Raw genomic sequence first — 14,568 nt, forward strand, 5'->3', positions numbered from 1 at the left:
CTATAAATTACGGGAGCAACTATGGAGTTTTCAGTAACAAATTGGTTCATGTTAAAGAATTTCTCTTTATTGATTCAACTTTATTTAAATCCAAACATATCCAAAGTATCTTAAATGTTTCTCCTATGTGGTTGACCATCTTTGTGTATGTACATGTGTGTGCTTAGTGCATTAACTAGATGGTTTTAGAAGCACGGCTGACTCTCCCTGTGATGGAGGGGAGACAGTGTGTGTAGATCCCACGCTAGGGAGCTGAAGGGCACTCACCGTGGTTTACCAAGTAGGGGGGTCCACTCAAGAGAAAGGGGCTCTCCTTTCTATAATAGACATTCTGCCTCCAGCCGGACTCAGAGAGCTTTTATTCCGCCTGTCTCATAACTGCAGCCAACAAGATTGCCCTGAGACTGTGCGATGCATGTTTGTGCTTTCTGTCTGGCTTGAAGAGATGGGCTCATTTGGCTATCATTATCCGGCTACAGAATTAATTCACTCGGCCAAACCTTTCTGATAAAATGCCCATGCTGAAATGTACTAAGAGAGCAGTCATGGTTTTGAAATGTGCCCTCAAAGGGCGGGACAGGTTTTAGAAAACATAAAATCTTTTAAGGCGGGTGTAAGCAGGTTAGTAATAAAAAACCCATTTTCATTTATCAGACCTGTTTGCACACTTCACATGACAAGCATTGTGCAAGACACTGGAAATGTTGGGGTGGGTCAGGCTTCCCCCTCTCCCCATGGCCATGTTTGTCACATCTATGACCTTGGAGTAACTGCAAGTCAGGGGGTGACCACTCTGTGTTTCTAGGAAACACAAGGCCTTTATTCATTCCCTTCTGTTGCAACAGCTGGCGTTAAAATGGCCTTACACATAGGTGGGTGCTTGTATTTTGTTATATCTGCATCCCCAGCCAGAGCTTTGGACGTCTGAAGTCACACAGAGCATCTTGGCAGCCCCGGCCTCCAGGGCTGCCTGTGCCTCCTGCGCCTTCCTCTCTCCTGCTTCAGGTTCCCAGCACCAGCCTGAGTCCTGCCCTCCCTCCTATTCCAACCAGCCCTTAGCAGTCTCAGCCCCAGGGGCCCGGTGGCCAGCATGGGGACCCCCTGGCTCTGCGCCCATTTCCAGTGGCACCTTGGAAACAGCCCAGCACCACCCTGATTGCCAGGCTTCTCTCCTCTCCTGACCTGAAGAACACCCTTCCGTGAGGTGACAGCCCACTCCCGTGTCCCCGCAGGTAGTGGAGAACCAGCAGCTGTTCAGCGCGCTGAAGACCTTGCTGGAGGACCTGCGCTCCGAGCTGCGGGAGGACGAGTGCGCCCGGCTGCGGCTGCAGCAGCAGTACGCCAGCGACAAGGCGGCCTGGGACGTGGAGTGGGCCATGCTCAAGTGCCGCCTGGAGCAGGTACCTGCCCCCATCTCCCCCCGGGACAGGTGGGGAGGAGGCACAGGTGGCCATAGTGACCCTCGTCTGAGAGAGAGAGGGCTGTGAGGAGACCAGGAGCAGCCACCTGCTGTCTCTTCCTAAAGTTCCCCACCATTCCAAGCATCTTCTTCCCCCCATATTCCCTCTCCCACGTAAGAAACACGGCCGGCATTTTCAAAGCAGCGTTTACTTTCTCATCCCACCTTGGGCACGGCTGTGTTTAGCCCCATCAGAGGCCCGCCCGCATCGGGTGGTGATCAGGATGCGCTGACGTGGTTCAGACAGGAGCTAAGGAAAAGCAGACTGTAGTTTAGTTATCTCTGAAAAAGGTAAACACGTGCTTTCCTTTCGATTTCTGCAAATACCAGAAAGAGCTGTGGACCTTCCACTTCGTGCCCTAGAAGCGAGTCTGATCAGGTTTGGTGACCTGATTTACACCGGAGAAAGTGGGAGCCCGGTGGAAGAGGCTGGTCTCGGATCACAGAGCCTTTCGTGCTCCAGTGGAGAGGAGAGTGGGCTTCCGCATCCACCCTTCCCACAGAGCAGAGCCTCCTGGGAGGTTTTAGGCGTGGCAGGGCTATTAACATCAGACTTAGCCAGAAACATTCTTTTCTACATTTTTCAGAAACATTTTCTCCCTGAAATTCCTAAAAGCACAGCCACTCCCTGCAGCCCTTTGATCATGATGAGGGGGAAAGGTCTGTGCATCTTTAGTAATCTATTTTCTAGGCCTTATTTTGAGGCAAACCATAAAATAATTAAAATTTTATATGAATTGCACACACACACAAACACACAAAAAGCACAGAAAGGAGATATCTTTCAAATGGCCTTAATAAAATATGAAAGGACCTGTCATGTCAAAAGAAAACGGCTCCTGCCCTTCCTGGTGTGGCTCGGTTGGTTGAATGTCGTGCCAGGCACTGAAAGGTCACTGGCTCGATTTCCAGTTGGGGTACATACCCAGCTTGTGGGTTTGATCCCCGGCCAGGGGGCTGGAGGGAGGTAGCCAGTCCATGTTTCTCTCTCACATTGATATATATATGTATATCCTCCCTCTCTAAAAAAAACAATATAAACATTTATTTAAAAAGGAAACGGCTCTTTGGTACCCACAGTTCACCTGCATTGCCTGGCACAGGGGAGCAGCGGTGTCAGGCTCACAGCCCTGGGAAAAGCAGAGATACAAAGTTTTCTGCAGAGGAAGCTGCAAAGCACAGGAAAACTGAAGTGCCAGGCCAGGCTGGTCAGGTGACGGAGCCGCTGACCCAGTTACTAATCCTGCCCACTGCCTGGTAGCAGACTCCTACTAGATGCTCTGTTTATGTTAGGATGCAGCCTGAACAGTCAGTAGCAGAGGAGGAATGAGTGAAAACACTTTTTGATGAGCTGCCTTTAAACCTACTTAAAAATATGTTTATAGGAGAAAAAAAACCTAAATATTTTCAAAGGCATTGAGTGTAGCTGACAAAAGGAGGCATAATCTTTGATGCGAACCAGTTTCAAAACATTTCATTTTTGTTTTAGAGAAACTTTGTATCCACCCACGTGTGTGCCACAAATAAAGCCTCAGGGAGAGTCATTAAACACCATGAAATAATGCTAGGACTTCAAACCTAAAAGGCAGGTGGTAATAGGTAAGATTCATCTTCTGCCCAAATCATTTAAGATGCTTTTTAAACATTTGCAGCCCAGGAAGCAATGAATGTGGATGGCTGCTGGTTCATTTATAATAGTCCTACTAGAGGCCCAATGCATGAAGATTCGTGCAAGAATGGGCCTTCCTTCCCCTGGCTGCTGGCAGCGCCTTCGCTACAACCGGAGCCACCTTTTTGCTCTGACTCTGAACCGCCTTTCCGCCTTCCCATGCTGCCCAGAGGCCCGAAGCAGCTGGGGCAGTGCAGAACGCCTGCATCATCGCCATGGTGATAACGCAAACGTGCCACCCTGCCCCTGGCCACTCGGCGCCTGTGTATGCAAGTTAACCTGCCATCTTTGTTGGTTAATTTGCATAATCACTCCTGGTTGGCTGGTGGGCATCGCAAAGTACAGTCAATTTGCATCTTACTCTTTTATTAGTGTAGATTAGTGTAGATGGTTACCCTCTTCTACTTAAATGCAAAATAGGTGAAATCTACCAAAACTTAAGTATTTTTTCTTCATTGAAGGCCATGTTGTATCAGTTCCCAACTCTGTGATTCCTTCCATTGACTCCTAAGTCAGACCTTATTCTAAATGCCAAGGTTCCAACAACAAATAAGATATTTTTTGACTGAGTTTGCAGTGCATTGAGAGACCCAGAGAAGTGCCCCACTAGGCCTGTACACAGTGCTGTCAGGAGTGGGGGCATGCAGGGCACACACCTCGGCTTGAGGGTTTAGGGAAGGAGTATTTGTGAAAGGCCTGCTTAGAATGAATCTAAGAGGATGAGTAGTATGAGTACATGGAAAAGGAGAGAAAGGATATGTAAGAATAGGAACATCATGAAGAAGGGAGCTTGCCACATCTGCAGAACTGCCCCTACTTAAGTGTGAGAGAAAGAACATTCACAGAATTAAAATGATAACCTTGATTTTCATCATGGAACTAAAGCATTTTGATTTTTAAAATATTTTTATTAATTTCAGAGAGGGAGGGGAATGAAGAGAGAGATAGAAACATCAATGATGAGAGACAATCATTGATGGGCTGCCTCCTGCAGGCACCCCACTGGGGATCAAGCCCACAACCCAGGCATGTGACCTGACTGGGAATCGAATAAGTGGCCTCTGGTGCATGGGATGACATTCAACCAACTGAACCACACTGTCTGGGCTCCTCTATCATTTCTTGACGTCTGCTGTCAATGGGATTTTTCCCCCTTCAATTTTTATTTATTCAAAAATGTTTGTTTTCCTTTATTTTTGAAAGATGTTACCGTTTTCCCCCTTTAAAGATGTTACTCCATTGTCCTCTGACTTAAATAGTTTCTGAAGATAGGTCTGTTGTTGTTCATATATGTGTGCCTCTGTGTGTGTGTGTGTGTGTGTGTGTGTGTGTGTGTGTGTATGCATGTGTCTCTTTTCTCTGCCTCCACAGCTTCCTCTTAGTTTTCAATAGTTTGAATATGATATGCCTAGATGGGAGTGTTTTTGCTCATGTGTTTAGTTTTAGTATTTAACCTCCCGAGTGTTTGACAAGTATGTATTATAGATGCCTAGGTTCTACCACTGCCCCATCACTAGGTTCCATAGAGGTGCTAAGAATATAGGGAAGACATGTACTTGTCTTCAAGGAGCTCTATAGAAGGACAGGCAAGAGATGGTGGTGACTCAGTAGGGATGTAGAGCTGAGAAGCAGACTATGAGAACACTGACATTCTGTGTGACTCTATGTTTGTAATTAGGACTTTAAACATGAAAATGGTTTCTTCCGTGGGATTGGTCAAATCTTGGTTTAAACATGTTTCCAGGCATAATACATTAATGATCTGAGATTTTTTCACCTACTAAAGTGAGACTTGGCAGGGACTAAGTTCCTAAGTTCTCTTCTCCTTGACAGCTGGAAGAGAAGACTGGGAAAAGCTTGGGAGAACCAGGTTCCACCACTGACAGCAAAGGGGCATTCAGGAAGGAGAGGGAGACACACCAGAAGCTCCTTGCTGACAGCCATGGCCTGGTCATGGACCTGCGCTGGCAGATCCATCACAGCGAGAAGAACTGGAACCGCGAGAAGGTGGAACTCCTAGACCGTCTGGACAGGGATCGGCAGGAGTGGGAGCGGCAACGGAAGGAACTCTTGTGGAAAATAGAACAGGTAAGGAAGCTCCCAGACACCAGAGAACAGGGAAGAGAGAGAAGACAGCTAAAGTGACTTGGAAATCTGAGCATGTAGAGGGAACAACCAGCAGGCTGCTCAGAGGTCCTTAGTACATTAGGGTGTTTCATGGGCTTCCCGAGGGAGAGGAAGAAAAGAAAAAGTAGAATTTTTAGTATTGGAAACCTGGGTTCAGCCATTACAGATCTTTTCATTGCAAAGTTTGTAGGTAACTTCCGTGTGTGTGTGTGTGTGTGTGTGTGTGTGTGTGTGTGTGTGTGTGTTCCGGGGTGGGAAGTAACTTTTTAAAGGAATTTAAAGACTAAACCTGAAACATGAGGTTTTTTTCAGGTCTTATAAAGTGATTTCTGCCAAAAAGCAAATTAACTTTTAAGTTTTCCATTCAAGATCTGGTCACAGTGACTGCCCCAGCTTAAATGGAATTATTGTCCATTAGTAAAGAAATTGCTGAAGTAAATTGGAAGTTGGGCTGTTTGCACCTGCTGTGGATATTACTGAGCTATAATTACGTAGCACCATAGTCAGGGGAGGTAGCTGGTAGCTCATTGTCTTCAGCTAAACAAATGAGTCAGAAACTCAGATGAATTCATGGGGAGAAGGGGAGTTGTTTTTCTACTGCCCAGATCATTATTCTCTGCATTGCGTCAGACTTAGGACAGCTTGTGTAGTTGTAGTTGTGCCTACATGATGCACAGATTACATTTTTGCATTAAATTGATGAAGGTTTGGAATTCCTCCCTGGCTGGATTTTTATATAGCATACATTTTATTTCAGCTTGTCACACAAATTCATGAGGCCTCGAGGAAATGCATTAATCAATAAGAAACTGAGTTCAGGAAAAATAACCTCATTATTCTATTACAAATACCCATACTGCCTGCATTTATATGAGGTCCTTTTTAAAAAAAATTTGCTCCATTATCCCCAGACATATGGTACCTGTGTTTTGCAGGTGCAGTAGCAAAGGCTAGTTTCTGCATACTATATGGGAGTGAGGGAGGGAGAATGAACTGGAAAAAAACCAGAGCCTTTGGCTCAGAAATCCTTGAGGAGAAGGAAGTGCACTGCAGATAAAAAGGAGCTGAAGTTTCTCTGAGCCTGGATTACTCACAACTGAGTCACCCTACTGATATTTGATATGGTTCATTTAAAAATTCTATCAAAGGAAAGTTGGCCACTTCCTGTTTGGCCTAGAAATGCCAGCCCTTGAGGAGAATCTTCTGATTTAAATCCCCTGTGTGCTTGTGCTCTACCGATTGGATCAGTTGTTCAGTGGAAATTGTAGGAGCCAAGCAGCATGTGTTCATAAGAATGGTCACAGATTCACTATATCCAACCCCAGCAGCTGGTCAGTATCCCAGTAACTCTAGGCACCTTGTTACCAGGGACGTTCCCTCTTGGCCTTCCCTCCAGGATCTCTCACTGTGTCTGTCCCCCCTGAACCCCAGCAAGGCCATCACCATCCCTGCCCTTCTGGGTCCCCTTAGCCTGCTAACCGTGGGCCTGTTGGTCTTAGATGGCTTCATTTTGGAAGTGACACCTTGGATATAAATTAAGCGAGCCTTTGGGTTTGTTATTTTTTTACTTTGGGGAATGAAGAATTTCTAGTAAAGGAAAAAGTAGCAAGACATTTGATGATACTCAGCTTTCAAATTGTTAATGACCAAGGGATGAGCATTCGCCTCATTACTAGACCATATTTTGGAAAGAGAAAAAGGGATAGGAGCTGAACCCCATGTCCAGATTGTCAACACTGCAACAGTTCTACCAAGCTGACAGCCCCAGAATGTCAGTCCTCAAGGTTGACATCTTTGAGCATAATGGGTTCCGGGCATTCATCTGTTTCTGAAATCTGTGTGTGTGGTGGATCCCACAGGCTTTGTACAATGACTTAACTGCTGTTTTTAGAAGAGGGTTTGTTGCCAGTGAATGGTGCTTCAGATATGCAATTGTGGCTTTCAAAAATAAATCTGGCATTTCCCCCCAAATATTAGAGATTTTAAAAGGAGATTTTATAAATCTTGGTACCCAATCCTGAAAATCAGGTAAAGGCCATTCTCTGTGAAAGAGGAAATTGGATGAAGTGTGTATGTATGTGTATAGATTTTGTTTATCAGTAACTGGATTGCTCATTCATTTAACTTTTAGCTACACATTTCACAGATAAACAAGAATGAACATTCCTCATAGTGTGTGCTCTTAATATTTGACTATGTGGTGAACCATATAACCTTGACTAGGATAACCTACTACAGATAGTAAAAGAAGGAACACTAAATCCATTTTCCACTTTCAGAACACATGCTTCATACTTGTCGGGTGTCATTGAATTCCTACATAATTATTGTGCCACACGAGGCATTTTACATGATGAATGACTGTGGGAGTGTGGGTACGGTCATCTAACACCTATCATCTATCTTATCACACACATCCTGTCTCAGTCCACACTTGATTGGGTGATAGTTAACTTTTATGGAGTCACACTGCATTTCTCCTTAGAATTGTTAAGTTCCCAATTAACATGCTGATAGAAGACTTGTATCTCTAAAGAGCTCAATGGAAGTTCATTCTCCTCCCAGTAACTTCCTTAAATCAGTTGCCTCTACAACATGAAAGACCTTTCTTGTAAAATCTGTTCATGCCCAGCTGGTGTGGTTTAGTGGTTGAGCATCAACCTATGAACCGAGCTCATGGTACCAGTCAGGACACATGCCCAGGTTGCAGGCTCAGAAGCAGCCAATCAATGATTCTTATCACTGATTGATGTTTCTATCTCTCTCCCTCTCCCTTCCTCCCTGAAATAATATATATATATATAGTTGTTGTTACTCCCCACCCAAGGACATTTTTCTATTGATTTTCTTTGTTGTTGTTGTGTTGTTGTTTTTGGGTTTTGTTTTGTGTTTGTTTGTGTTTGTTTGTTTTTTTGTTTTTTAATAGAGTGGAAGGGAGGGGGAGAGACAGAGAGAGACACACATCGATTGGTTGCTTCCCGAATGTGCCCTGACTGGGGCCTTGGGATTGAGCCTGCAACCAAGATTTATTCCTTTGACTGTAATTGAACCCAGGACCCTTCATCCCCTTCATCCGAGGGCCGATGCTCTGTCCACTGAACCAAACCCTCCAGGGCAATAAAAATATATTTTAAAAAATAATAATAAAACGTGTTCACCAAGTGACCATTTTTTCTTTTGACTGATTCAGATGAGGTGACACTCTTGAGGGTTTATTGTTTCCTGTATTATTTGAAATGCAAATCTTTAGAACTTTCTATTTGCATTACAAGTTGTTCTGCTGCAGGATTCTAAATACAGTAATTGCAGATGCCTGATTTGAAATGACTCCCCTAGGAAACCCTATCCTTTTAAGGGCCCATTATTCTATTACGCCACCCCAGAGGCATCTCGGCAGCAGATACCTCCAGCTAAAACCACTCAGCTTCATTTTTAGGAAACCTAACACCGGCTCCCCAGCTCGTTGCTCCTGGCTGCAGGGTTTATTTTTGAAATTCCACTTTCCTGAGTTAGAACCTGCTTGTTCATAGCTCTCCTCTGTAGTCATTCCTCCCCCTCTTCACACACACGCTCCATGCACATTTACAGCTTCAACTGTGATTCTCGCATTTTAATTCCTTGCCCAAAATAGCTTTGAGATGATCATGTGTTGAAAGTAAATTGCGCTGACATGCATTGGATAAACATAATAGAAAGCTTTCCTTTTTATTTCTCGATTAAAGAAAGCATTTAGCATCTTTTAAGAGAACTGGGAAGAACTGCCATGGGGAGGGAGGGGTGGAGAGCGGAGGCAGCGGAGCTGAAACCCAGAGTGAAGTGTTTGTTCCAAACACAACTGTGATCCTGCCTCAGACTCCCAACACTGAAGCTCTGGCTGCTCAAGTCTTCATATTTCTCACAAAATGAAGATGGTACTCGGAGACTTTGGTTCCACCACCTCAAAAATTACTAAAAATAAGTAAAAGTCCTCTATCCCCATTATTTCACACGGCTTTGTTCCTGGCGATACCAGGCCACATGTATAGCCATTGTGTGGATGCAGGCTGAAATTGGGACACGAAGATAGAGTTTATGAAAGATGCCTTCTTAAAAGAATATATGATTCTAAGGGAGTTTTAGAACTTCCTGGCACTGTCCCAGCACTCAGGGTTGAACGTCCTCCTTCTGCCACCCCTTCAGGACAAACCCAAAAGTCATTTTTGTCATTGAGATAATTACTCAAAAAAGTAGCCAACGTGTAGCGTGCTGAGCTCCTCATTCAACGAAGACCCCATTAAGGGTGTGTAGGTGGGAACCCTCAGTGCTCAGCTGTGCTTTCTGTGCATGTCTGATGGAGGCAAAGAGGAGAGCTCAGTGCGGAAAGCTCAGGCGAGTAGAGCAGAGGGAAACCGCCCATCAGGGCTTCTCCTGGGCTTCGAGGGGAGAAGCGAGAGCATCCGCCCTCCATGCATTTCCCTGACTGTCCTGTGGTTTCACCCTGGCACCCTTCCTGACCGTCCTCCACTTGGTTCTTGCGCAGTAAATAGGCAAGGTGATCATTGTGGGCCCAGCCCCTGAGGGCAGGCCTGAGGGAAGTCAGGGGTGGTTTCCCCAACAATGGCAGAGTCCCCCCTGGACCTGGGAGGGAGGTTTACAGATGAGGAGACGGAGCGGAGAAGAGTTAGGCACCTTAGACCTGATAGCCAATGGTTCCAACTCAGGTAGGTCTTCCCAGCTCCAAGTGGCCCCGTGTGTTCCCCACAACTGCTCCCTGAGCTTCCCGCGCCAGGCACAAAACGTGTGACTCAAAAGTATCTGTCTTGTGTTGTTTGTTTTCAGTCATACCAGAGCTTAATGCCCTTTATAGCTAAGCTTCAGTCCTCTCAAGCGAAGTGGGAGGTGCTCTTCCATCTAGTGGTTGTAACAGTTTGATCACTCGGATTATGTGTAAGACCTGTTCCAGATGATTTGGAAATAATATGCTGTTATTATTAGGAAACTGCTAGTTAGGAACACCAAATTCACCTTCAGAAGTTTGCTGATCGTTTTCCACTGAGTATACCTTAAGTTCTGAAGCTAATTTAAAAAAAAAAAAAAAAAAGAGCTCTAAATATGTCATTTAATGTTCGATTTTTTAAAAAAAATAAATGTATTGTTTCCTGTGAGTATAGTACTCAAAGTTATGTACAATAACAGATTCTTATCAGAAGGAGTTGGCTTGTATGTGATTAATGCAGATTTTCAGTCCAAACAAAATTGTGATTTTTTTTTTTATAGCATTTGTTATGGTGTTGGGTTACGTTTTGAAATTAAGGCCAGAACTTCAAGAGCATTTTCTTCTCCTGGTCTTTGAGATGTGAGCTCTGGAATTATAGATGGACTCATCTGTAATCCCAAATTGTGGTGAGACCTTGGTCTTAGGAGAGCAACAGACAGAAATGTGAGGCTAATTGTTTTAATTTTTAAACCCTCAAGTTGCAGAAAGAAAACAGTCCCCGGAGAGGTGGAAATTTCCTTTGTGATCAGAAAGAAGGCAGCATCCGCCCTTTTGCTCCCCCGGGGAGCCCCCGCATGCCCCAGCCCCTGGGGATGTGGCCCTGCACGGAATCCGACTCGACCTCTTTTGAAGACCGGCCGCTCTCCAAGCTGAAGGAATCGGACAGGTGCTCTGCCCGGGAGAACCTCTACTTGGACGCCCTGTCTTTGGAGGATGAGCCAGAGGAGCCTCCGGCCCGCGGGCCCCAGAAGGAGTTCAGGAACTGCCTCCCTCAGGTGGGCCTGGGTTTTCCGGTCCAGTTAACCACTGCAGGACCACGGGGTTGGTGGGAAGCCCTGCCACGTGGCAGGCAGGCTCCAGGGCTTAAGAAAAAATGAAACCTTCACAGTGCCAAGAGCATTGCTGGGTGGCCCTGACCCCAAACTCCTAGCTTGTGCTGCGGCCAGCTTTATTTTGCCACTTTGTCTCATGTTTCATGTCCCGTGTAGACGGAGAGGTCTCACAAATGGGCATGTCCAGTGAGACACACAGGAGGGAATAGGTCATTCTTCTGGGGAGTGTAGATCTTCAACTTCACTTCAAATCATAGAAAACGTATTAATAACAGGAAAACAACTCTGTTTTAAAGAAAATACCTGACATTTGGGAGTAGCAGATGTCACTAAACAGTGATATACCCTGAAGACCTTATCCTGCACAAAGGGAAGACAACCCAGCACTTAGAAACCTTACATAGACTAGGCGAGCAGGCAGCCGAGCTAAGCTCTGTGCTGAAATCTCCACGGCTCAGCGTTCCCTTTTTCTGGTTAAGCCCTTGTTAAAGCTGGGTTTTAAAAATTGATTTTAGGAATCATTACCTGTGAGTCCATTTAACAGTTGCTCTGTATGCTTTTTAACCTGTCCCAGGTACTTAATGGACTGAGAAGGGTTCAGTCAATAGTGCTGTTGAAATGTGGGGAAATTATATTCAGTCACATGTCAGTGAGGCTAGGTGCCCCCCTAACACCCCGCCCCCCGACTCCTCCGCAATAGATTCCCAGCTGATGTGACATCGCCAGTATGCCACCCTGTTTGATCTGCTGGCAGTCTCACGTAGTCCACGCTCACAGCAGTGAGGAGGCAGCGGAGGTCAGGAGACTGGCCTGGTGCCGCCCTGCAGGGGCCTGGACCCCTCACTGACTTGCACTGCGGACCGTGCTCGCCGGGGGGAAGCGCACCAGGCTGTTGACCACGCGGGTGCATAAACCTCCGTTATCAGGGCGTGTAGGATCCTTGCTCCTTTTTCCAGACCATGTCAGCTCGAAAACACCCAAGTCCACCTGTGTTCGTGTTGTCCTCTGCGAGCGCAGCTATCATTCTTCGTAAGCAGAAGTCACTGTAACTTCACCTTTGATTCCAAATGGCGAAATTTAAAATTAAGGAAGTACTCACGCCTAAGGATGTCAAATCAACTTCAGTTAGGGACATCCATCTTCTAACTCACTCTATCATCCTCATCTTCTCCCACTTCTCTCTCCTCTCTCTCTCCATCTCTCTCTCTCTCTCTCTCTCTCTCTCTCTCTCTCTCTCTCTCTCACACACACACACACACACACACACACACACACACACACTGTACACACAAACTCACGTAGATGTATCTGGGTCATTACAAAGCGAGGTTGGAAAGTCATGTGCTCAGGGAAGTCCTCTGAGAAAGCGGGGAGGGCCCCTTTCTCCATGCCAATGTTCATACAAAATTCATGGCCAGTTTTTCTTACTCGTGTGGGCTCCTCCCTGGACTGCAGAAGCTCCAGCCCCTCACCACACTGTGGATCATGGTTTTATTATCAAACTTTGAAGGGCTGGGGGCAGTAGCACTCCCTACCAATGCTGGCTCCATGTGCATTTTCAATGCTGTTGTCCTAGGGCAGGAGAGCAGAACAAAGCCCATAGAACCCTGAGAGCTCCTAGCAACCAATATTAGCTGATTCGGATGAACTTATTTCTTCTTTACAGGAAGAAGAAAATCACAAGGGAAATCTTCAAAGGTAAGTAAGATCGAGGAAAACAATAGTAGACGGCTGAAATAAAATCCCCTTGTCTGGAAATTCCACCTGTCACTGCGGTCTATTATAATACTCTCTTCAAAATGTCTTAAAATAAGACTTCTGAACAAGTAGTTGCTTTATTATTTTTAATTGAATAAATGTGGTATTTTTTTATTGTTAACAACAAAGAGGCCAGAGACCTGCTGTGTTTGCTTATTAGCTTTAGGGTAAGAACTTTGCCGTTCTAGTTGTGTATTGTGTATGTTAAGGAATGACTGTGGTAAATAGTTTTTGAAAAGTCCATGGAAACTCCTCTCTTCTCATTTAAAATCTGGAAAAGCTCCCTCTTGCTAGGCTAGGAGACATTATACTATACCAGTGATTTTCTAGGCAGCGTGTTTCAGATGCATCCTGGTTTTTGTAGTTATTGTTCTGTTTCACTTCGGATGCTGCTGAGGTTGGTGCCTTTCCTTTATCTACCTGGTCTCTGTTCCACAACATCCATGCGAGTCCGAAAGGCCAGGTCCCCACACGGGTGCCACTGATTCAACTCTGAGTGGTTCCTGTGTGGGCAGGCATGGGGGTTAGATGAGCCACGTCCAAGAAGGGTCAGGGCCCAGGGGTCTGCAGAGTGCTCCAGCCCCCAGCATTCCGAAGCTCAGTGTTAATTCAGCCACTTCCTGACAGGACTGGAGACAAGAAGAGGGAAATCGCACTTACAGAAACCTTAAGACCTAGTAACAAATCGATGTATACATTTATGTCCAGCCCTGGTTATCGCCAGCTTCCTGTTATTCAGAGGGCATTGGACAGTGTGTAGATTATTTCTAATATAGAATATCACTGACTTTGCCTTCAGTGAGAAATAAGAAGATGGAAAGCCTAACGGTGGCATTTGTCCCCTAGACCCTTACCCCACAGTGACCACCACAAGAGCATGTACCCCGGGGTGAGGGCAGAGCCACCGGGAGCTTTGCTGGCTCTGTGGGCCAGTCCAGGTGGTACACAGACCCCAATTCTGGCCTCACCATCATTAATCAGTCCTAGAGTGGAGAGGCCCATGGACGTCATGTGAGAGACCCTTCGGCAGGGCCGGGGCTGGGCATAGAAAGTCACTTAAGTATTCAAGCCTCAGTTTGGAGGTAGGTGGATATCGGTGTCCTATGGGGAAGTGGTGTAGTTGCAGAGACCGTGAGTATACCTACACCTCACCTCCCTGTCACCCATCCAGAGGGATCCTGGGCCCGAGGGTCCAGGGCCTGTGCCTACAGGCATGGCCAGCCCCAGGCTTCCTTCCTGGCCACTATGTCTTTGCCCTGGGAGAGCTGACAAGCTGCCTGAATGCTCCAGCAACCCCCGACCTAGCATGTCAGATCTCCAGCCCCCGGCCTATAGAGGGAAGTCAGTAAATTCCTGTCAAGTAGAAATATATTGAATTAAAGTGCTGATATATTGAGGAATCTATAGCCAATGCCACATCTGTCAGGCAGGAACTTACCCCAAACTGGCTGCTGCTTTAGCTCGCCTGTCTTCCTGCTGCTTTAGCTCACCTGTCTTCACCTTCCACTGTGTGCATGTGGAGTGCCTTCCTCGTGTCCAGAAATACAGGAGGAGCAGGAACAAAGAGAAGGCCTGACTGTAGAGCAGGGAGCAGAGAGGGGAGAGGAGAGCTGAGCCCCGTTGGTGGATTTGGGCAGGGCCAGGTGGAAATTTCATTTGAAAAAGTATTTGGAAATTTATTTGTTGACCTAGTTCCATCTTCCACTTTCCCTTCTTCATCTTCCACTTTGGAGATGGTTAGTCCTTC

At 46.0% G+C, this 14,568-nt stretch overlaps 1 protein-coding gene across 1 annotated transcript in view; it reads left to right on the plus strand.

Moving 5' to 3' along the window:
• The window catches only part of MTCL1 (microtubule crosslinking factor 1), a 117,927-nt gene that overhangs the window by 98,539 nt on the left and 4,820 nt on the right, over positions 1 to 14,568 (plus strand). The window contains exons 9-12 of the mRNA XM_008159865.3: positions 1,233 to 1,400; positions 4,962 to 5,216; positions 10,710 to 11,006; positions 12,730 to 12,761. Of these exons, the coding sequence (XP_008158087.2) occupies positions 1,233 to 1,400; positions 4,962 to 5,216; positions 10,710 to 11,006; positions 12,730 to 12,761 (752 nt within the window). The remainder of the gene's footprint in view (positions 1 to 1,232; positions 1,401 to 4,961; positions 5,217 to 10,709; positions 11,007 to 12,729; positions 12,762 to 14,568) is intronic.

This window comes from Eptesicus fuscus, chromosome 12 (assembly GCF_027574615.1).
Source record: "Eptesicus fuscus isolate TK198812 chromosome 12, DD_ASM_mEF_20220401, whole genome shotgun sequence".
NCBI lineage: Eukaryota > Metazoa > Chordata > Mammalia > Chiroptera > Vespertilionidae > Eptesicus > Eptesicus fuscus.